Consider the following 24,580-nt stretch of genomic DNA (forward strand, 5'->3'; position numbering starts at 1 on the left):
TTTATTTATTTATTTTTGAGACAGAGTCTTGCTCTGTTACCCAGGCTGCAGTGCAGTGGTGTGATCTCAGCTCTCTGCAACCTCTGCCTCCCGGGTTCAAGCAATTCTTGTGCCTCAGCCTCCTGAGTAGCTGGGACTACGGGTGCATGCCACCAAGCCTGGCTAATTTTTGTATTTTTAGTAGAGACGAGGTTTCACCATGTGGACCAGACTGGTCTTGGACTCCTGGCCTCAAGAGATCTGCCTGCCTTGGGCTCCCAAAGTATTGGGATTATAGGCGTGAGTCACTGCGCCTGGCCTGGAAGTAGGGTTTTTAGGGTCGGGGGATAGGATAGGGTCAGGTGGTGATGGGATGATGTACTTAGCTTTGCACTTTGAAAAGATGGCCCTAGAAGTATCTGAGAACCTGAGGGAGACCAGTTAGGTGCCTACTGCAGTAGTGATGGGAGCTCAAACTAGGGTGGTGGGAGTGGAAGAGTGAGAAACAGGTGGTTCTGGGAGGTACATCAGAAGGAACATCAATAGGGCAGAGGAGAAAGTACGTATCAGGGATGACGGCTAGGTTTCAGGTTTGCCATGAGGATTAGTGGAGAAAAAAAATAAGTAAAAGCATCTTGCACTGCAGCCTACACTGAAAACCTGGTTCCTTCCCTCTCTCTTCTCAATTGCTGCATTTCTGTGAATGCCCCTTAGTATGCCACTTAGCCACTTACCCGCGGGAGACCTGGAGGCCTCCCAGGGCTCCTCACTTAGAAGATGGAGTAGACCTGGGCAAGGGGTACAGAGATGTGCAACTAACCGGAGGCCACTGATGCTCCAGAAGAACCGAGGGTTCCTGAAGCTTATGGGACCCCAAAGGAGTCCCAGTCTGTGCCTCCCCAATTACCTGAGGGTGGTAGAATTTCCTGCTCTGGGCTGGCTTCTGGGAGAAGGCTCTCTTACCAGCAAACAAAGAAAACTCTCTCCCTATAGAAGGGGAAAAGCTGTTATTAATTCCTCTTGTCATGGGACAATGAAGATTGCAGCCCAGGAGCTTGAGACAGCCTCCTTTCTGGAGACAGTGACACCCACCAGACCTAGGGTCTCTCTGTTGACTCCACCTGCTGGGCAAGTTACCTAACCCTGACCCTGTTAGACTGTGAACACTATCTCCCTCTAGGGCGAATGCACCAATTAAAGGAAATAATGTATGCACAGGGCCGGCGCGGTGGCTCACGCCTGTAATCCCAGCACTTTGGGAGGCCGAGGCGGGCGGATCATGAGGTCAGGAGATCGAGACCATCCTGGCTAACACAGTGAAACCCTGTCTCTACTAAAAAAAAATATAAAAAATCAGCCAGGCATGGTAGCGCGCGCCTGTAGTCCCAGCTACTCAGGAGGCTGAGGCAGGAGAATAGTGTGATCCTGGGAGGTGGAGCTTGCAGTGAGCCGAGATTGCGTCACTGCACTCCAGCCTGGGCGACATAATGAGACTCCATCTCAAGAAGAAAAAGAAAAAAAAAGTATGCACAGCTCTGTGCATAGGGCAGACACTCAACCCACAGGAAAAAAAGGACTGGTTTCAGAAGAAAAACCAATTCAGAGCTCTGCAAAGTTAAAATGCTTAAGTGCTTAAGAAATAATCTATCAAACTCATAGCTGTTAAATTTAATATTCATTAAAATGTCATTAAACTCAGGCAATTTATGGGTTAGGTTTTTCTTCACTTTGAAAAAACTCCCTGAGTCGGCCGGGCATGGTGTCTCACACCTATAATCCTAGCACTTTGGGAGGCCAAGGTGGGCGGATTGCTTGAGCTCAGGAGTTTGAGACCAGCCTGGGCAACATGGTGAAACCCTGTCTCACCCTGTATTTTTGTACTAAAAATACAAAAATTAGCTGGTGTGGTGGCGCATGCCTGTAATCCCAGCTACTTGGGAGGCTGAGGCTCAAGAATCGCTTGAACCTGGAAGGCAGAGGTTGCTGTGCGCCGAGATCACGCCACTGCACTCCAGCCTGGGTGACACAGAAAGACTCTGTCTCAAAAAAAAAAAAAAAAAAAAAAAAAAAAGAAAAGAAAAGAAAACAAGAAAAAAAAAAACTCCCTGAGTGTGCATGATGACTACAGGGAAATCGTTATCTATGAAGGGATCAGGAAATGGAAATGCTTAGAGAGCTAACAGGTAAAAGTGTCTATGTCGGGAGGCTGAGGCAGGAGAATCGCTTGAACCTGGGAGGTGGAGGGTGCAGTGAGCTGAGATTGCGCCATTGCACTCCAGCCTGTGCGACAGAGCAAGACTCCAAAAAACCAAAAAGTGTCTGGCCCTGAATAAGTGCCAGCTTATAATTTCCAGCTAATAACCACCACCGTGCTCTGCTCCAAAGGTTTCAGGTATTCTATTCCTTAGTGCCCTAAACCAGGGCTTCTCAAACTGGAACATGCTTCTAGATCACTGGAAGTCCTGATCAACTGCAGAGTCGGAGTCAGTTGATTTGGAGAGATGCTGATGCTGCAGGTCCTTGGACCAACACACCCTTCAAATCTCAGCTCAAACGCCACGTACTGACCTTCTCAGGGCTGGACTGGGTACCCCTCCCGCTGTTGCCTTACCCCTCTGAATCCCCCCACTGCAGTGCCCAATCCCCTGCAGGACAATTGTGTGGCCTGAGTTTCCCACTAGATCATGAAGAGGTGAGGTTGGAGGTGGAACTCTATTTCAGACCTAATTGAAGACTAGCTTCCTAAGACGTGCCCACCAGGCATCAAGACAGTTTATCCATTCCCTAGCAATGACCGGACTTGGAATTTACCACCCCTTTTTCCAGAAATTTCTGAATAATCTGCCCCTTAATTTGCCTGTAATTAAAAGTGGGTATAAATGAGCCTGCAGAACTGGCCCTGAGCTGTTCTTCTCAACACACTGCTTATGGGGTAGCCCTGCTCTGCAGAAGCAGTCAGAGAGCTGCAACGGTCAAGGTGAGCTGCTTTGTTCTACCACTAGCTCATCCTTGAATTCTTGAATTCCTTCCCGGGCAAAGCCATGAACCTTTCCAGGGAGAAGCCCCATTTCTGGGGCTCCTTGGCCCTGCAACAGAGGGACTGGGCTTGCCTCCACCACCATGTTCCCAGTGCTGAGCAGAGTGCCTGGCACCCAGAACTCGTTATGGGTCTGCTGAGTGAAATGGAAAAGCTGACCTTGGACAAGTTGCTTCTCTGAGCTTTAGTTTCCTCATCCGTGAAGTGGATTTAGTGTGTACTTCAGCAGGTTGTCGTGAGGATTAAATAAAATGGGCTGGCCAGGCATGGTGGCTCACGTCTGTAATCCCAGCACTTTGGGAGGCCGAGGTGGGTAGATCATTTGAGGTCAGGAGTTCAAGACCAGCCTGGCCAACATGGCAAAACCCCGTCTCTACTAAAAATACAAAAATTAGCTGGGCGTGGTGGTGGGTGCCTGGGATCCCAGCTACTTGGGAGGATGAGGCAGGAGAATCACTTGAATCCGGGAGGTGGAGGTTGCAGTAACCCGAGATCACACCACTGCACTCCAGCCTGGGTGACAGAGCAAGACTGTGTAAAAAAAAAAAAAGAGGCAGAGAGCCCAGCACAGTGCCTGGCACACAGGTAGACACTCATTATCTGGCATCCACTATTCCAATACAAAATTCCATCCCCTGCCTCCCAACGATTATGTTGTACACTACAGTCCACAAGCACGAAGAATTTTGGTGGCTAGTTTGGGGGTACCCGAGAGAGAACTTGACCTGAGGACATCAATGCTAAGGCCTCTCCTCCCTCAGTTAGATAGTGGTTGAGTATGGCAGTGGCAAAGAAGGCGGGAGGCTGTAACTGCTATCTTACCCTTTGTCAGTCTTCTTCTGTATAACATTAATTCTTCTCTGCGGAATCGCTCTGGGTCTAGTTCCGAGTAGTCCCAGCTGTCATAGCTCTGTGGGCTAGGATAGGTGCCTAAGGGAGGAGTCAAGAGTGAGAATGGGGCCGGGTGCGGTGGATCACGCCTGTAATCCCAGAACTTTGAGAAGCCAAGGTGGGAGGATTGCTTGAGCCCAGGAGACCAGCCTAGGCAACATAGTGGGACTCCGTTTCTATTTAAAAAGAAATCAAAAAAAGAGTGAAAATGGACGCTTCTGCAAAAGAGGCCTGGGGAGCCCCTGCTGGCTCCTGGGAGGCTGGGCTTCCAGTGTTAGCCCTGCCCCATGCTAGCCTTGTGGCCTTGGGCGAGTCACTTCCTCTCTAGAGGGCTTTGGCTTCTTCATCTGGAAAACAGGGATGATGACCCTGCCCTACGTGTCAGCTGGGTGTAAGGGTCAGAACACACAGGTGTGTGAGTCCCTGACATGCTTTGCAAATGTGAAGACATCACAGTTATTTGTTTTCCATGTCCCCTGTTCTGGCTAGACCATGAGTTCCCTGAGAACAGGGACTGGGTCTTCTTCATCTTTATACCTCCAGAGCTCTAGATCTGGCACATAATAAATACAGTAGGTGCTTAGTAAATGTTTAACATGATCACACTTAGCTTAGTGCCAGAAATGGTTTCTCTTTACGTGTTTGACAGTGATGCTTCCAAGGATTACTTGAGACATTTGAGCCACTATGCAAAGCTGCTGGCTCCATTGGACAAAGTGGACAGGGGGTTTATTACTGGGGATAAATTGGGGTAAGGTGGTGTAGCCTTGGACGTTAAAGGGAACAGCAAGGTGCAACGGCAAGAAGAGAAGACAGTCAGAAAATGGGAGGCAGGGTGGCATAATGGTCAAAGACCCAGCTTTGGAGTGGCACAGCCCTGGAATGAACACTTGTTCAGTGCTCATGCCTGTAATTCCGGCACTTTGGGAGGCTGAGGCAGGTGGATCACCTGAGGTCAGGAGTTCGAGACCAGCCTGACCAACATAGTGAAACCCCAGCTCTACTAAAAATACAAAAATTAGCCGGGCATGGTGGCGGGCACCTGTAATCCCATCTACTCAGGAGGCTGAGGCTGGAGAATCACTTGAACCCTGGAGGCAGAGATCCTGCCATTGCCCTCCAGCATGGGCAATAAGAGCAAAACTCCATCTCAAAAAAAAAAAAAAAGATTAAATGGGTGTGCAGAAAAAAGTTAACACAGCAGGCCTGAGACTGCTATCCTTAGAAAGGCCTGCTTGCAAGGATGCCTTGGCTGGCCTCTGGGAACCTGGCTAGTAAACAGTTTCTTCCACTGATATAAAACTCTCTCTAACGGAAGAAGAACGGCTCGTTGTGCCTATACTGTTGGTAGAAACTACGTGGCTTATGCTGAACACTGCCTTCCTGGAATTGTGGTACATGACAGACAGAGGTGTCTATGTGACTATCCCAATGAAAACTTTGAGGACTCCAGCTCTAATGGGCTTCCCTGGGCAGAAGCAACACACACATGTTGCTAGATTTTCATTGTAGGGGGATGAGTGGGTTCTGTATGACTCCTTATGGGAGGGAGGGGCATAAGGAAGTCTGCGTATGGATTCCTCCAAACTCTACCTTTTTCCCTTATAATCCAGCTCTATTTCCTTACTACATTACTGTAATAAATCATAGCGAGACTACACTTAAACGCAGAGACCTATGAGTTCTTCTAGCAAATCTTCTAACATGGGGGTGATCTTAGGAAGCCCCAACACAATAGGAAATTTGAAAGTGCTTACTTAGCACAGCACCAGGTACACAGGAACCTTCCTATAAATGGTAGCTTTTAATGAACTTAGAAAATGTCAAGGTTGAGATGGGGGAGGGGACTAGGAGGCGGTTGAAAAAGCAGACATCTGCCGGGTATGGTGGCTCACGCCTGTAATCCCAGCACTTTGGGAGGCCTTGTCGGGCGGATGACGAGGTCAGGAGATCGAGACCATCCTGGCTAACACAGTGAAACCCCGTCTCTACTAAAAATACAAAAAATTAGCTGGGCGTAGTGGTGGGCGCCTATAGTCCCAGCTACTCGGGAGGCTGAGGCAGGAGAATGGCATGAACCCGGAAGGCGGAGGTTGCAGTGAGCAGAGATTGTGCCACTGCACTCCAGCCTGGATGACAGAGCGAGATCCGTCTCAAAAAAAAAAAGAAAGAAAAAGCAGGCATCAAGCTGGTCCTGTGTGTGCTGGAGGGAGAGAACCATGATTGGCCGCTGGGGGGTCACATGGAGGGTAGAAGGGTGGGATGATCTAAACCCGCATACTGCTTTTGAGTCCCTGAGTCCTGGGTGCAGCAGCCCACAGCACATGGTTAACTAACAGGGCTGTGCTGAAACTTTGCTATCTTATTAGGATATGGCCCCTCACTCCCTGTAGATGTAGCTGAGCACAAAAAGGGGATCAGGGGCCAGGCGCCATGGCTCATGCCTGTAATCCCAGCACTTTGGGAGGCCGAAGCAGGCGGATTACGAGGTCAGGAGGTTGAGACCAGCCTGACCAACATGGTGAAACCCTGTCTCTACTACAAATACAAAAATTAGCCGGGCATGGTGGTGCACGCCTGTAATCCCAGCTACTCAGGAGGCTGAGGCAGGAGAATCACTTGAACCCGGGAGGCGGAGGTTGCAGTGAGCCCAGATCACATCATTGCTCTCTAGCCTGGGTGACCGAGCGAGACTCTATCTCAAAAAAAAAAAAAAAAAAAAAAAGGATTAGGAAGGGATGTCTCAGAACTGTTTTGAGGAAGCAGGAAAATTTGTATTCCTTGGGACTCCAACCACATACTTTGCTCTCTTTAATGTTAAGGAGAGAAAAGAGAGAATGCCTTCATGAAGGGGTGTCATAGCAAACAATAACATACCTAGGTGCCAGCGGAAAACATTTTTCTAGAATCGCTTTCCCCGGTGGAAAAAAGTCACCTCTCACCTGAAATCCACAGGCTCATTGTGTTACAGATGTCAGACTTGAATTCGTGCGTGTTGAACCAGGACTGTGGAAAGCAGCAACAGAAGCTGGTGTACACGGCTTTGCTCAGAAGTGATGGCAGCCTCTGCGGAGCAAGCCGAGCTCAGGCAACGTTCTCAACATTTCCACCTGGCTTACATGATTTGGGGATGAGGAAGGACTTTCTTTTTTTATATATAGTTTTTGTTGTTGTTGTTGTTGTTTAGAGACAAGGTTCTCACTGTGTTACCCAGGCTGGATTTGAACTCCTGGCTGAAGTGATCCTCTAATCCACTTGCCTCAGCCTTCTCGGTAGCTGGGAATAGAGGTGTGTACCACTGCACTTGGCTATACTCTTTAATCTACACAATCTAAGAAGTAAAATGGGGCCGGGTGCGGTGGCTCACGCCTGTAATCACAACGCTTTGGGAGGCCGAGGCGGGTGGATCACCTGAGGTCAGGAGTTTGAGACCAGCCTGGCCAACATGGTGAAACTCTGTCTCTACTAAAAATACAAAAAAAAAAATAGCTGGGTGTGGTGGTGCATGCCTGTAATCCCAGTTACCTGGGAGGCTGATGCAGGAGAAGCACTTGAACCAGGAGGACGGAGGTTGCAGTGAGCTGCGACCCTGCACTCCAGCCTGGGCGACAGAGACTCTGTCTCAAAAAAAAAAAAAAAATATATATATATTTATATATATATTTATATATTTATATATATATTTATATATTTATATATTTATATATATATATATATATATATATATATATATATATATATATATAAATTAGCTAGGTGTGGTGGTGCATGCCTGTAGTCCTAGCTACTCAGGAGGCTGAGGTAGCGGGATAGTTCGAGCCTAGGAATTTGAGGCTACAGTGAGTTATGATTGCACCACCCTGGCAGCAAAGCCAGACTCTGTTTCTAGAGAAAAGAAAACAAAGAAAGTCCTTCCTCATCCCTAAATCATGTAAGTATTCACTTACATTTTCTTCTAGCAATCCTTTTAGTACATATATACATACATATATACCTATATAAAAAGTATATATGCATAGTCACATTTTAAATTTTAAAATTATATGTTTAAATACTACAGAAAAATATAAAATGGAAAGGGAGGCCGGGCGCAGTGCTCATGCCTGTAATCCCAGCACTTTGGGAGGCCGAGGCAGGCAGATCACTTGAAATCAGGAGTTTGAGACCAGCCTGGCCAACATGGTGAAACCCTGTCTCTACTAAAAACACAAAAATTAGCCGGGTGTGGTGGTACGCACCTGTAATCCCAGCCACTCGGAAGGCTGAGGCAGGAGAATTGCTTGAACCCAGGAATTGGAAGTTGCAGTGAGTCGAGATCATACTACTGCACTCCAGCCTGGGCGACAGAGGGAGACTCTGTCTCAAAATAAATAATAAAATGGAAAGGGAAAGTTTTTTGTTTTTTGTTTTTGAGGCAGAGTCTCACTCTGTTGCCCAGGCTGTAGTGCAATGCTGCAATCTCGGTTCACTGCAACCTCCGCCTCCCGGGTTCATGTGAACCCTGCCTCAGCCTCCCGAGTAGCTGGGATTACAGGCACCTGCCACTCACTCCCAGCTAATTTTTATATCTTTAGTAGAGACAGGGTTTTGCCATGTTGACCAGGCTGGTCTTAAACTCCTGACCTCAGGTGATCCGCCCGCCTTGGCCTCCCAAAGTGCTGGGATTACAGGCGTGAGCCACCATGCCCGGCTGGGAAAGTTTCTTATAACCTCACTTCCCAGTGATAAGCATTGCTAAAAGTTTGGTAAATATTTTTCCAGGTTTTTTTTTTCTATTCATAGGTATATATATCATAGAGTTGTATAAATTGCTTTGGTTTTCACTTAAATATATCATTGCATCTCCCGATCAGTATAAATAGCTCTACTGTATTTTTGTAACTTCTGCATTCCAAGTCAGTGTATGGATTATGACAATTTACTAATTACTCCCTTATGTAAAGAATGTTTAAGACATTCTCTTGGCATCAGAAATGAATAGAAATCTAATGTGACTTTTTTTCTAGATAGTGGCTGATGCTCACTTTTAAGAGCGCCTCTTCATAGTGGGACTTGGGTACACGAAACAAAAGTAAGGCATAGTGCTGGGCTATCCGGTCAAACAGATTATTCTGGAGCTCCTTGTTTGGCTGCCAGGAATAGAAATGAAAAAGGAATTACTAAAGTCCCTTGCTGAAACAACTGAGGGGCTGGGATTTTTAAATCAGTATTGTTTTCATTTCCAAGAATCTTATTCTCAAGATATTTAGCCTCATATGCTTTATGAAATAATGTGTTCATTTTTGGGGATGAGATGTACAAAGCACGTACACAGAGGCAGAGCACTGTTGAAGACGGCACCCTAACACTGGCCCAGAAGTCCTGAGGTCTACTCTCAACCCTGCCTGTGACAGCCGTGCAACCAGCTCCTAAAGCCTGGGGGAGCCGCAGGGCATTGTGCAATGGCTGAAGCACAGGGTGTGTGGCTGAGGCATGGGACGGGAGGGGACTGGGTGACAGGGGAGGCTGTGGGGTGCTCCATGGGATCAGAGGGGCTTGTAGCTCATGTCAAAGAGAATGGAATTGGTTCTGTAGAAAAATAACTTAAGCAAGGCAGAGAAACAAGCAGATTTGTATTTACCTGGTACCTCTCATGAAATATCCACCAAAAGCTATCCAGCCAGATGGCTCTTGGAGAAGGAGAAGAGAGAAACTTCTCTAATTCTCTACCTGAACAGAAATGCTTGGAAAAAAAAATTCACATTATTATTGTTGTTGTTATTTTTTAAAAAATCCATCTGGAGTCAATGTATTTTAGAATGAACAGAAAAACCACCTAATCTGTTAGTGAGGCCCTACCCAGGTAATTTTACATACTCTCATTTAACCCCTATAATAGTCTTATATGGAATACATCATTATCTCGTAGATGAGGAAACCGAGGACCAAAGTGGCAAGTGGCTGAGCCAGGACTGGAACCCACAAATCTAGACTCTGGACAGCTGCTCCACACCAACTACCTCCAGCTCTCACCTCCTACACTCAGCCAACAGCAACTAATATCAACCAACGCAGTTAATGGGCAAACATAAACCACTGAACTATAAGATTCTGCTGAGTTAGCAGTAAGCATGTGGAATTCTAAAGTTAAAATGGAATTATCCGTGAGCTCAGAGCAGCAGAGATGTAGCTTCCGTTGTCATACAACTGGGTCTTCACCCTTGCCCTGGCTCCAAAGCTCCCACTATAATAATATAACACGTACCATTTAGTGAACGCTTCCTGTATCTGCCCCAGGGCTAGCACCTCCTCTCACTTTATTTTCCACAATCTATGTGGTAGGTAGTACAGTTATCCTACTGTATAGAAGAGGAAAGTAAGGACTGAAAGGTCAGCATTCTTGCCTGAGCTTACATGGGCCAGGAGGTTCCAAAGCAAGTAGCCTGGTCCCAGACTCACACACAGGTACCTCTCCTTTACCATCAGGAAGCGTGCCTCTTCTTTAACCATCACTCACACACAGGTGCCTCTCCTTTACCATCAGGAAGCGTGCCTCTTCTTTAACCATCACTCACACACAGGTGCCTCTCCTTTACCATCAGGAAGCGTGCCTCTTCTTTAACCATCACTCACACACAGGTGCCTCTCCTTTACCATCAGGAAGCGTGCCTCTTCTTTAACCATCACTCACACACAGGTGCCTCTCCTTTACCATCAGGAAGTGTGCCTCTTCTTTAACCATCACTCACACACAGGTGCCTCTCCTTTACCATCAGGAAGCGTGCCTCTTCTTTAACCATCACTCACATACAGGTGCCTCTCCTTTACCATCAGGAAGCGTGCCTCTTCTTTACCATCCATCACTCACACACAGGTGCCTCTCCTTTACCATCAGGAAGCGTGCCTCTTTACCAGCCATCACTCACACACAGGTGCCTCTTCTTTACCATCAGGAAGCGTGCCTCTTCTTTACCATCCATCACTCACACACAGATGCCTCTCCTTTACCATCAGCCATCTCTGGGATGCAGACAGAAAGACCTGGTGGCATTCCCCTGCAGCCTCCACACAGGTAAGATCAACATGCATGGATAAACGAGCCTCATCCACTCGTAAGGAGCTCTCTGAGCCCCGCTCTTTGCTTTGTCTTTCTCACCTTTCCTCGTGTTTCTTCAGCCTGGCAGTCTAGTGGAGTGATTAAGAGCACAGACTTGGGTGCCAGACTGCCTGGATTCAAATCCAGCTCTTTCACTTATTGGCTGTGTGACTTTGAGCAAAGTTACTGAACCCCTCTGTGCTCGATTTTTTCACAAAACACATGGAGACGGTCATGGTCCCCGCCTCAAGGACTGTTGTGGAGGTTCGATGAGTGGTTCCTATTAGGGCTTAGAACACTGCCAGGCATTCAGGAAACACTTGACAGGAGTATACTAGTTACTGATTGTTTATTCATTCACACTCCTCCCACCTTTCAAAAAGGATTTCATGTCAGCTCTTCAACAAATATTTATTGAGCACCTCCAGGTGCTCAAGATGATGCCATAGACTCCCTGCCCTCCAGGGTTTCACAGATAAAGAGACATTTACAACAGTGTGATAGGATCCCCGGGACAAGGCATCCCAGCGGGATGTGGAGCCCAGAGAGGGCATCTCATCTGCGCTTCAGGTCTCGGGACAGTGTTACAAGTAAAAATAACTGGATGGCCAGGCGCAGTGGCTCACGCCTGCAATCCCAACACTTTGGGAGGCCGAGGCAGGTGGATCACCTGAGGTCAGGAGTTCAAGACCAGTCTGGCCAACGTGGTGAAACCCTGTCTCTACTAAAAATACAAAAATTAGCCAGGTGTGGTGATGCGCATCTATAATCCCAGGCCCTTGAGAGGCTGAGGCAGGAGAATCGCTTGAACCTGGGAGGCGGAGGTTGCAGTGAGCCGAGATTGCACCACTCTACTCCAGCCTGGGTGATAGAGTGAGAGTCTTACTCAAAAAAAAAAAAACAAAACAAAAACTGGATGATGCAGCCATAAAAAAAGAATGATATCGTGTCCTTTGGATGGAGCTGGAGGCACTATCCTAAGTGATCTAACTCAGAAACAGAAAACCAAATACTGCATGTTCTCACTTATAAGTGGGAGCTAAACACTGGGTACGCGTGGACATAAAGATGGAAACAATAGACACGGGGGACTCTCAAAAGGGGGAGGATGATGAGGACGAGGGTTGAAAAGTAACTTGTCTGGTACAATGTTTGTTATTTGGGAAATGGGTTCACTAGAAGCCCAATCCTCACCAGTATGCAATATACTCATGTCACACACATGCACAGGTACCCTCGAGTCAAAAATAAAATACGATGTAAGAAAATAACTGCATGATGAAGGGAGAGCTGAGAGCTCCTCAGAGACGGGGAAAGCGTGTGCAGAGGCTATGGAAGCACTTGACACATGTGGGGTACTCCAAGGGGTTTCTGTGCAGTGGAAGCACTGGGTGCAGGTGGCGAAAGAGCAAGCAGGAGCCAGGCTATGAGGCGCCTGGTGCCGGGACTGGGAGCGGTTCTGAAACTGGACAGGGGGAGAAAAGGTACTGGTGCTGAGACATTTTCAACAGGGCAGAACACTGTGACATTGGTGTTCTAGAAAGATCCCTGGTGGCAGTGTACAAGATGCATTGGAGGGGATTAGAACTGCAAGGCAGACAGCAAGCTGGGCAGAAGACACAGTAACCCAGACAGGAAGTTGTGGTGCCTGAACTTGACCGTGGCCAGTGGGAAAGGGAGGAGATACGGGAAAGACGGTAGTTAAATCTTCCTAAGAGTGCGCAGAGGTAGAGATGAGGGTAAGGGAGGAGATTGGCTGATGCCCAGGTGGAAAGCTGTGTTTTCAACAAGACGGGGAGCCCTGGAGGAAAAGCAGAACGGATGGGTATGAGAGCCTGAGGGGCACTGAGGTTAGATAGAGGCAGAGGGATGGAGGGATATGGGAGTCGGCAGTGTAGTGAAGGCCTTGGAGGAAGTGACACAGTTCTGAAGTAGTGATTGGTCTCATGTGGGAATATGATTGCTATGGTCTGAATGTGTTCCCCAAAGTTCATGTATTAGAAACTTAATCCCCAGTGCAACAGTGTTGGAAGCTGGGGCCTAAGAAGAGGTGACTGGGTTAGAGGGCTCCACCCTCATGAATGGATTGATGTGGTTATCTGGAGGTGGGTCAGTTACAAAAGCAATTTCAGTCCTTTCGCCCCCTCTCTCTTCCATCTTCTACCATGGGATAACACAGCACGAAGGCCCTCACCAGATGTGGCCCCTTGATCTTGAACCTGCCAGCCTCCAGAACTGAAAGAAATAAATCTCTGTTCTTTATAAATTACCAGTCTCAGATATTCTGTGATAGCAGCACAAAGAGACTAAGACAATGACTAAGGTCCACCTGCCCCCTAGGGTTTGTGCAGAGAGAGAAGACAGAGAGTAGAAGGGAGGGGTCCCAAAGAACATGGGTGATAAAGGGGCCTGGGACACCAAGATAGTGCTGTTTGCATAGAGGGAGAATGACCCACCAAAACCAAAGGAGAAAGAACTTCAAAATGCAGGGAGTTGTCCTCTGGGTCAGTTCTACCAGAGGTCATCTAATAACAACAGAAACACAATCTTTAGATTCGATAAGGTGAAAGCTAATGATTGACTCGGGACACTTTCAGCAGTGGGTGAGGGTGGGAACCCAGGCTACAGCTGGATGAAGAGAATGGAGATGAGAACATGAAGCCAGCATGTGTGGACAGCTCCTCCAAGAAGTCCCAGGCGAGGGCTGGTGCGGAGCTGAGACGGCACTCCCAGATGGGGCAAGGTGGGAAAGGCTTTTGTCCTTGTGGAGCTCAGGGTTGCTGGCAGCCCCCAGACTCTCTAAAGCAGAGGCACAGCTGATGCCAAGAGTGAGGGGAGGTAACGGAGGAGAGGATTTGAGGAGGTGAGTGAAAGTTTGACATGGCCCCTAAGCAGAGTAGAAGAAGGTCCTTTCGAAGACGGGGCACAAATTTGCTTTGAGTTTCCTGGGAGCCAAAGAAAAGCGAGAAACAGTATCAGCTGTAAGGCTGAAAGCATTCCGGGAGTTGCACAGTTTTATTTGTAGTAAGTCTGAAGGAAAACGTTCCTCATAGGACCTCAAAAATGGGGCATTAAATAACATAGCAGTCTCTGTCCTTGGGGGCTTTCCACCCCACAAATGAATTGTGAACACTCAAGCTGTGCCCAGGCAGTCTGTCAAGGCAAACTGCGCAGGAACAGCGGGTCCAAGAAGCACAACTCCATGTGCTTCTTACAGACAATTTGAAAATAGAAGAAGTAAAAGGAAGAAAACAACTATAATCTTTTTTTTGTTTGTTTGAGATGGAGTCTCACTATATCCCCAGACTGGAGTGCAGTAGTGCCATCTTGGCTCACTGCAACCTCCGCCTCCCGGGTTCAAGCAATTCTCCTGCCTCAGCCTCCTGAGTAGCTGGGATTACAGGCGTGCGTCACCACGCCTGGCTAATTTTTGTATTTTTAGTAGAGACAGGGTTCCACCACATTGGCCAGGGTGGTCTTGATCTCCTGATCTCGTGATCCAACCACCTTGGCCTCCCAAAGTGCTGGGATTACAGGCATAAGCCACTGTGCCCGGCCTATCATCTTATAACCTTATAACTCAGAGACCAGTGGTAATATCTATGTATTTCATTTAAAATTTTCCCACGTGTGCACTTACATAGATTGAATTGTTGGCCAGGTGTGGTGGCTCACACCTGTGATCCCAGCACTTTGGGAGGCGGAGGCAGGTGGACCACTTGAGGTCAGGAGTTCAAGACCAGCTTGGCAAACATGGGGAAACCCTGCCTCTACTAAAAATACAAAAAATTAGCCAGGCATGGTGGCTGCATATCTGTAGTCCCAGCTACTCAGGAGGCTGAGACAGGAGAAGTGCTCGAACCCAGGAGGGGGAGGTTGCAGTGAGCTGAGACTGTGCAACAGCACTCCAGCCTGGGAGACACACCAAGACTCTGTCTCAAAAAAAAAAAAAAAGATTGAATTGTAGAAGAGTTTTCCATACTGATACTTTTCATTCAACAACACAGCATGAAACATTAACATACACTCTTTATAAACATTCACTTTTATCATCACATTTTATCATGGCTACACAGTCCATGATATAGATGTCAAAAATGACCATGCTGTTCCTCTATTATTGACCATTAAACTGTTTCTAATAACACTAATCATATAAACTACCATTTTCTTAGAATTTATGACTTTTAGCACTGTGCTAGGCACCTTTACATGCATTATCTTATTTATTTCACAATAACACCTCAAGGTAGAGACTGATTTTATCTCCATTTTACAGGAGAAGAAATTAAAGCTCAGAGAGGCGCTTAACCACCCAGATGTACTACTTTCCACTTCCTTGCTATTGTAACGAACACTGTGGTGAGCATCTTTGTACACTGTCCTGTAGGGAACGTGATGCTCTGAACACCTGTCCCTCCTACTGCCTCTCCCGAGGAAAGCAGGAGCAAAGGGAATAGGTACCCAACACCTGGGCCACCGCTGCCAGGCCCAGAGACCAGCGCCCCTTCCACTGACTGACTGCAGGCCATGCCAGCAAACAGCACTGTCATTCTGGGCAGTGACTGGCCCAAACAGATCATCTCTCTTAGGAAGTCAGAATGTAAGAAACAGATGGGACCGACATAGCCCAGAGAGAAGGCAGCAGGAAGAAGCCATGAAGAAGAGAGGAGGGGGTCAGGCGCAGTGGCTCACACCTGTAATCCCAGCACTTTGGGAGGCTGAGGCGGGCGGATCACAAGGTCAGGAGATCGAGAACAGCCTGGCCAACATAGTGAAACCCCCGTCTCTAATAAAAATACAAATATTAGCTGGGTGTGGTGGCACATGCCTGTAATCTCAGGCAGGGGAATCGCCTGAATCAGGGAGTGGAGCTTGCAGTGAGCTGAGATCGCGCCACTGCACTCCGTCCAGCCTGGCGACAGAGCGAGACTCTGTCTCAAAAAAAAAAAAAAAAAAAAAATTAGAGAGGAAGGAAGGGCATGGGGAGAAGGAGAGGGAGACAGAGATAGAGAGATGGGGTGTGGCTCAAAGCAGCAGTGAGAACTACAGGTAGAACAGACTGAGATGCTGGGTCTCAGGAATGGTGGGGTGACTGGTTAGGAGCTCAGGGGACAATGATCAGAGCTGCTTTGGGGACAACAGAGTTGTGTGATGATGAAGAGCCATGAGGCACAGCTGTACAGCGGCCGAGACCATCTCCTGGGCTTCCTCCCGTCTCCAAGACCTCCCTACAAGGATCTCCCATCTCCAGAGTTGCCAGTGTTTGTGTCACCTGAGCAAACAGGTTCCTCTGGGCCTTAGAATACTTCCTTGCTTTCTTCCCAAGGAACCCAGCATGCTCTAGTGCGCAGCTCTGCAAGGAAGCATACTCACCCCCAGAGGCGTGAGAAGAAAATATTCTAACTAATGTCTACATAAGAAAGAAAAGCAATTGGCTGGGCATAGTGGCTCACACCTGTAATCCCAGCTCTCTGGGAGGCCGAGGATGGGGAGGGGAAGATGGCATGAGCCCTGGAGTTTGAGAATAGCCTGGGCAACCTAGCAAGACCTTGTCTCTACAAAAAATTTTTTTAAAAAACTAGCCAGTGTGGTGGTGCATGCTACTCAGGAGGTTGAGGTGGGAGGATCACCTGAGTCTGGGAGTTTGAGGCCGCAGTGAGCTATGATAGTGCCACTGCATTCCAGCCTGGGTACAGAGGGAGACCCTGTCTCAAAAAAGTAAGAAAGAAGAAAAAGAAGGAAAGAAAGAAAAAGAGAAAGAGAAAGAGAGAGAGAGAAAGAAGGAAAGAAAGAAAGAAAAAAGAAAGGAAGGAAGGAGGGAGGGAAGAAGGAAACTGAAAAGAAAAGAAAAAAGAGAGATTAAGCATACTCATATGCATTGTAGTGATTGGCAACAGAATAAGTATATAATTTATAAGCAGACACATTTCAATTAGGGTTTGTGATAAAAATTGCACACCAGTAGGATATGTGATCAAAACAGTCTGAAGACTGTTGCTCTGGTAGAAGGAATCTAGGTTTTGCAGTGAGGTTGGGCTAGGGTTCCTAGCTCAGCTCAGACACCTGCAAGCCTGTGGCCCTAGGTGAGTTCCTCAGTTTCTCCTGGGGTGTGAAAGGGTGACAGCTGCATTTGCCCCATGGGTTGGCAAACTCAGGGCAGGCACTGCTTTTTCCTCACCTTGCCACTAAGGCAGTCTCTCTCAGCCCGGACCACGTTGCCCACCATGTCACAGAAGTCCACGCCATTCGGAAGCTTGTTTGGCTTGGAGGTGTTAAAGTTGGAATACTGGTACAGCTCTGCCAGCAGATTTTTATCTGCTGTTTTCTGAAGCAAAAGAGCAGAATATGAAAATGGGGTTCACATTTTGACAGTGTGAAACAATAGGCTAGCTTCCCCTCTTTATTATGAAGACAATATAACAACCTTATAGAATGCTGAGAAAATGAGGGGTGTTTAGGATCCTAGAACCCCTTCCAAACTCCTATCTACATTATTTCTTTTCTTTTTTTTTTTTTTTGAGACGAAATTTCACTCTTGTTGTCCAGGCTGGAGTGCAATGGTATGATCTTGACTCACTGCAACCTCTGCCTCCTGGTTCAAGCAATTCTCCTGCCTCAGCCTCCTGAGTAGCTGGGATTACAGGCGCCCGCCACCATGCCCAGCTAATTTTTTGTATTTTTAGTAGAGACAGGGTTTCACCATGTTGGCCAGGCTGGTCTCGAACTCTTGACCTCAGGTGATCCACCTGCCTCAGTCTCCCAAAGTGCTATCTACATTATTTCTGTTTTCCCTTATATGATTTGAGGAAATGTACACAAACACCAATACGTAACTTCAATCGTAATATGATTTATATATGATTCGTCTGGCTGACTTTGATCGTTCTAAGAAGTAAAATATATATGTGATTTTTATGTCCTGCTTTATCTACTTCATTTCAGATTTTCATGTAGTTATGTTGTCTTCAAAATTATCATTTAAGATGATATATCCTGTTAAGACGTGCTATAATTTAATTAACTACTCACTGATTACTTCCAATTACTACTAATATCACGAATAGCTTGGAGCATGTAGTTCCCCTCCCTTTGGGGTTTAGTGTGAATTTCTTAAAATGCTAATATTGGATATTACTATCTTTGTGGTTAATATATATCATTAAATGATTTTTAGGATAAAACTAAAACATGATGACTATAAATAATGTAAAAATATGGAAAATAGGAAACTAATTACCGCCACCCAAAGGTGCCCACTGAAACACCTGGATGGCCCAGCTGACTTCCTAACTGGGCTCTGGCCATGGTCAATGAAAGAACAGTTCATGATTCACAGCACTGACTCTGAGTTAGATGACTGCAGTCAGGTGGCAGCTCCGCCATGTGCTGGCTGTGCCACCTTTGCAGGACACTTAGCTCAGCCACCATCAATGGATTGTATGACAGTTCCAATGCAGACTCACACCCCCGTTAGGCCTTGTGCTGTTTTGGAATTTCCTAGGCTAAAAGGTGTTAAGAAGGATAAGAACAACATACTGTTTCAGATTCCCTAGCAGTTAAAGGTTTGGATACTTAAGACCTAGGCAGTGTAAAGAACAAGCTAAGGGCTGGGCACGGTGGCTCACGCCTGTAATCCCAGCACTTTGGGAGGCTAAGATGGACAGATCACTTGAGGTCAAGAGTTCGAGACCAGCCTAGCCAACATGGTAAAACCCCATCTCTACCAAAAATGCAAATTTAGCCAGGTGTGGTGGTGCATGTCTTAATCCCAGCTACTTGGGAGGCTAAGACAGGAGAATCACTTGAACCCTGGGGGCGGAGGTTGCAGTAAGCTGAGATCGTGCCACTGCACTCCAGCCTGGGTGACAGAGAGAGACCCCATCTCAAAAAAAAAAAAAGAAATAAAGAACAAGCCAAGGAGGATCTGAAATGGGGGGCTGTGCGGTGGGGCCAGATTGCTGCAGGGGAGGCAGTGGGGAGAGCCTGTCTGAAGTCAGAGGACTGAGCAGGAAGTGGGGCCTGCCATCAGTGAGCTGCATGACCCTGTGACAAGTCACCTTCTGCTCCTGAATCTCAGCTTCCTGAGGCATCCGCAGCAACTCTGCAGTGGCACAACTAGCATGGGGTGTGACTCAGAGCAGCTGCACAGGAGCCTGCAGTGTGGACAGCCCCTTGGAGCTGCATGGCACAGTGGCTCTGGATTAGACCTGAACATCTCTGAGCAGAGACACCTTCTAAGTTCTAAAAATAGACACATGACCTCCGTCACCCTCCCTATTCTGAGGCTGGGGTCAGCTCTGCCGTTTTGAGGGTGTTATGAGAAATTCTAGATTCAGGAGCTCTGCGATTTTTCCTTCATAATCACTACCCAGGCACCAAGTATTCTCCTCCCCAGGAATAAAATCTTTATTTCATGCCTAGCAGAAGCCGGTCAGAAACAGACACAGCAGTAGATCCCTTACCCTTTTTATAACAGAAGATCTGGCATGTCTGAGTTCGGAGCCTTTGCAGGAATACTGAGATTTCCTTTGTCTCTGGACTGCAGAAAAATGGAGAAAGAGATAAATGAGTAACCACAGGGTCTGTCCACAGTGTGCGGTGCTTACAACTGTGCTTTTTCATTCCACCTAAGCTGCCAGAGGACACTCCTACTACTAGTCTCATAGGTCCCAACTGTGTTGCCGACTTATCTGATTAGACCACTTGATCCAGAGAAGCAGCAAGGAGGAGCAGACAGACTGTGACTTTAGGTAAGTTACTCCCCTCCCTCCAAGGCTGTTTCCTCATCTATAAAATATATTAAATGGTACCTACTTCCCAGGTGTTATAAAAATTTAACAAGGGGCCAGGCGCAGTGGCTCACATCTGTAATCCCAGCACTTTGGGAGGCTGAGGCAGGCGGATCACTTGAGGCCAGGAGTTCAAGAACAGCCTGGCCAACATGGTAAAACCCCATCTCTACTAAAATACAAAAATTAGCCGGGCATGGTGGCGAGCCCCTGTAATCCCAGCTACTCAGGAGGCTGAGGCAGGAGAATTGCTTGAACCCGGGAAGCGGAGGTTGCAGTGAGCCGAGATTACGCCACTGCACTCCAGCCTGGGAGACAGAGCGAGACTCCGTCTCCAAAAACAAAACAAAACAAAACAAAACAAAAAACCAAGGGAATGTGGATAAAAGCACCTGGCGCCACATGTAGGTGGTCTCTAAATGGTACTGCCCCTCCCTCCTTCCTTGCTCAATGTCAAGAAGTCAGATTTAAGGCTCCTTCAGAAGAAGACAGAAACATCCTCATCTGAAACTTGGGATTCCTACTCAGTTGCATTTTAGATACTAAAAAAACAAACCCCATGAAAAGAGCATCAAGGCTAAGGGAAAGGTTTTTGCCTTTGTCTTCTGGACTGCTGCGAGTTTTCTCTCTTAAAGCCTTCTTCTCCAACTCAAAACTCTCAAATGCCTTCAAAAACCAAGAAAAAGGGGGGCATTAGGGATTAATGCAAATCCTGGAGAAGGGTGGGGTCAGGGTCTGGGCGTTTTCTCTTGTTGGTGCACAAAAGACCTGGAGCAAAGTTTGTGGCCAGTGCCTTGTCTTTCTCCAGGTGGTAGGTCCTGGTGGCCTCAGTGTCACTGACATCATCCCCCAGAGTGTCCCCACTGTCTCACACTGCCCCTTCTTCTAGGAGTATGTGATTTAGAGCAGGAATTAGAAACTAAACAAGCTATTGTTTAATCTCTTTGTAAAAGGGGGATAATAATATCTATCTTCCAGGGTTCTTTTTTTTTTTTTTTGAGACGGAGTCTCGCTCTGTTGCCCAGGCTGGAATGCAGTGGTGTGATCTTGGCTCACTGCAAGCTCCGCCTCCTGGGTTCACCCCATTCTCCTGCCTCAGCCTCCCGAGTAGCTGGGACTACAGGCGCCCGCCACCACGCCAGGCTAATTTTTTGTATTTTTAGTAGAGATGGGGTTTCACCGTGTTAGCAGGATGGTCTTGATCTCCTGACCTCCTGATCCGCCCACCTCGGCCTCCCAAAGTGCTGGGATTACAGGTGTGAGCCACCACGTCCAGCCTCTTCTAGGGTTCTTATAAGGGTCAAAAATAAAGTGTTTAATGTATTCTAAAACACTGGCAAAGAGGCTACCAGATAGGAGCTGTTCAATAAGGGGTATCTATTATCTACCCTTGACCTCTCAAGAGAGACTTCTCTTGATCTCTGACTCTTCCCCACCCCCATCCTCCTACTCCCCTGAAAAGGAAGAAAGAAAAATGAATGCTAGTGACCTAAGTTGCATTGATTGTCAACCAAAAGTCCAGCAATGAGCTTGGATAACAAAGTTAACAAACAAGTATGAGTCTGTGTTTTTGCCCTCAAGGGACTTACACTCTATTTGGAGAGCCAAATCAGCACTTGTGGAACAATTAAATGCTAAACTGCTGTGATTACGAATCAAAGTGAGGTCAACGTGGGCCAGAGCAGTCACAGAGGACTGTCCAGAAGAGGTGGACATGAGTGTTGGCGGCATCAGGCTCCTGAGCTTGATAAACTGGGAAATACCTCTCCAGGCCTCCCCCATCTTTCCCTTGCATCAGCACTCCCTGGTCTGCATGAGTGAAAGGTACTGGGCATGTGTGCAGGGGTGTGTGTATGTGTGTGTGCCAGTGGTGGGGGGGCGGTCACAGGGGTTAGTCTATGTATTAACATTGTTGCTCCAATTAAGTAAGCTGAAATTTAAGGCATGAGGAATGAATTGGATGGGTATGAGTCACTGTAGCAATATAGCAATATCTCTGATCTTTACCAATGTCATTATAGCAGACACTGTATGGCCTGGAAGGATGGATAAGATTTGCACAGAAAGAGGGGAGAAAGGATAGTTGAATGCTGAAAGAAGAGCAAGTTTTGGGGGGAAAGATGGTAAGACCAGCACTGGGCTGAGTTTACCTTTGAGATGACTTCAGGGCCTACAAGCAGGGCTGTTCTCCAGGAAAGCAACTCCCAAACCGGACCAATGACCGGCATTTTGGGGAAGTATTCAAATACACAGATTCCCGGGCCTTTGCATTAGAGATGCTGATTTCCTGGGTCTGCATTGGGTCCTGAATTTTTTATGCATTTATAGTGGCTCCTGAATAAAAAATTAGCCGGGTGTGGTGGCACGTGCCTATAATCCCACTACTTGGGAGGCTGAGGCAGGAGAATTGCTTGAACTTGGGAGGCGGAGGTTGCAGTGAGCTGAGATCGCACCTGGGCGACAAGAGTGAAACTCCGTCTCAAAAAAAAAAAAAAAAAAAGAAAGAAAGAAAAACCTGCAGGTGAATTTGCCTGCAGCTCACAGGATCTCTCAAAGAGTACATCTTCATCATTGTAATCCTCTGCCTCATAGCCACCATCGAGAAGCAGATCTTTAGTAGCGACTTGTTGGTTGGTTGACATTTCTTTGCTGCTGTCATTTTCAAATCTATCTTCATATCTTAGAGCTCTTTAGATTTATGCCTCAGATTTCTTTAAGTGCAGTTAAAAATAAGAAACAAATACACGCCATTGCCAAAACTCAAAATAGCCAAAAAGACACTTACAGATGATTCACGCCTGTGTTCTTCCATCTTGTGGGAGCCTGCTACACAACAGCTACTTGCTTAACATTTAGCACTCCTGCCTCCCGAAAAGATGTGTGTGTGTGTGTGTGTGTGTGTGTGTGTGTGTGTGTTTGATTGAGAATTATTGAAGGGTTTGTATTTTTTCCCAATAAAAATGTACCAAAATTAACCTTCAGACTTCTCATTTCAGGTCCACATGTAAGGATCTCATAAGTCACCATTCTGTCCCAATAATAAGTAAAGCTGAACAAACTGAAAAATCAACAACTCTTAGATCATTCAGAGAAGTGAGGTCACAGGGCAAACTACTGCCTGAAAACTGAACAGACAGGTAGGTAGATACAGAGAATGCCAACTGGCAGGAGAATAAACCCATGGGCAGAAACCTCCATGGGAACCAGTAGCAAAGCCAAAACTGTCATAAATGAATTCTGCAGGCTCAGTGTAGACACCCTGAGAGGTAAAAACTCCAGCCATCACAAAAGTGAACTCAAAATGAATCAAAATAAAATGTAAACATAAAACTATAAAACCCCTAGAAGACAAGAGGAGAACACCTAGGTGACCTTGGGTTTCGCCATGACTTTTTAGATATGACACAGAAGGTACAATCCATGAAGGAATTGATAAGTTAGATTTCGTTAAAATTAAAAATTTCTGCTCTGTGAAAAGACACTGTCAAGAGAATGAAGTGACAAGTCACATACTAGGAGAAAATATTTGCAAAAAAATCCAACAAAAGGCTGTTACCCAAAATATTCAAAGAGGCCGGGCGTGGTGGCTCACGCCTGTAATCCCAGCACTTTGGGAGGCCGAGGTGAGCGGATCACTTGAGGTCGGGAGTTTGAGACCAGCCTGGCCAACATGGTGAAACCCCGTCTCTACTAAAAATACAAAAAGTAACTGGGCGTGGTGCCACATGTCTGTAATCCCAGCTATTAGGGAGGCTGAGGCAGGAGAATTGTTTGAACCCAGGAGGTGGAGGTTGCAGTGAGTCCAGATTGCACCACTGCACTCTAGCCTGGGTGACAGAGTGAGACTCCGTCTCAAAAAAACAAAAACAAGAACAAAAACAACCCAAAACCAAATATTAAAAGAAATCTTAAAACAATAAGAAAATAACCTGATTAACAAATGGGCTAAAGGTTGGGCATGGTGGCTCACGCCTGTAATCTCAGCACTTTGGGAGGCCGAGGCGGGTGGAACACCTGAGGTCAGGAGGTCAAGACCAGCCTAGCCAACATGGTGAAACCCAGTCTCTACTAAAAATACAAAAAATTAGACGGGAGTGGTGGTGGGTGCCTGTAATCCCAGCTACTCAGGAGGCTGAGGCAGGAGAATCACTTGGACCTGGGAGGTAGAGGTTGCAGTGAGCCAAGATCACGCCACTGCACTCCTGTCCGGGTGACAGAGCAAGATTCTGTCTCAAAAAAAAAAAAAAAAATAGTGGGGGGGGGTGGTGGTACTAAAGATTGAACAGACACCTCAACAAAGAAGATCTACAGATTATAAATAAGCATATAAAAAGATGTATGTCACTGGGGAAATGAAAATTAAAACAACAATGGGATACCACTACACAGCAATTAGAATGACCAAAATCTAGAACACTGACAACACCAAATGCTGGTGAGGACGTGGAGCCGCAAGAACCCTCATTCACTGCGGGTGGGAAGGAGAAATGTTAATACCACCTTGGAAGAGAGTTTGCCGGTTTCTTACAAAACTAAACTAAACTCTCACCATAGGATCTAGCAATTGTGCTCCCTGGTATTTACTTACATGAAGTGAAAACTTATGCCCACACAAAGACCTGGACATGGATGCTTACAGCAGTTTTATCTGTAATTGCCAAAACTTGGAGGCAACCAAGATGTCCCTGAGTAGTGGACAAATAAACCATGGTACGTTCAGACAATGGAATATTTGGCACTAAAAAGAAATGAACTATCAAGCCATGAAAAGATGGGTTGTTCCCAGAGGGAACTGGCCAGGCACAG

At 46.8% G+C, this 24,580-nt stretch overlaps 1 protein-coding gene across 2 annotated transcripts in view; it reads right to left on the reverse strand.

Annotated features, from left to right (window-relative positions):
• The window catches only part of FAM227A (family with sequence similarity 227 member A), a 78,349-nt gene that overhangs the window by 41,353 nt on the left and 12,416 nt on the right, over positions 1–24,580 (reverse strand). The window contains exons 4-11 of one of the 2 annotated variants that reach the window (XM_034949048.3): positions 20,371–20,440; positions 19,448–19,524; positions 17,164–17,310; positions 9,528–9,629; positions 8,932–9,036; positions 6,850–6,973; positions 3,839–3,946; positions 887–966 (exon numbers count right to left, since the gene is read on the reverse strand). In XM_034949048.3, coding sequence (XP_034804939.1) covers positions 887–966; positions 3,839–3,946; positions 6,850–6,973; positions 8,932–9,036; positions 9,528–9,629; positions 17,164–17,310; positions 19,448–19,524; positions 20,371–20,440 — 813 coding nt within the window. Of the gene's footprint in view, positions 1–886; positions 967–2,513; positions 2,515–3,827; positions 3,947–6,849; positions 6,974–8,931; positions 9,037–9,527; positions 9,630–17,163; positions 17,311–19,447; positions 19,525–20,370; positions 20,441–24,580 lie in introns of those variants that run through there. The other variant, XM_055105718.2, reaches the window with a different exon arrangement.

This window comes from Pan paniscus, chromosome 23 (assembly GCF_029289425.2).
Source record: "Pan paniscus chromosome 23, NHGRI_mPanPan1-v2.0_pri, whole genome shotgun sequence".
NCBI lineage: Eukaryota > Metazoa > Chordata > Mammalia > Primates > Hominidae > Pan > Pan paniscus.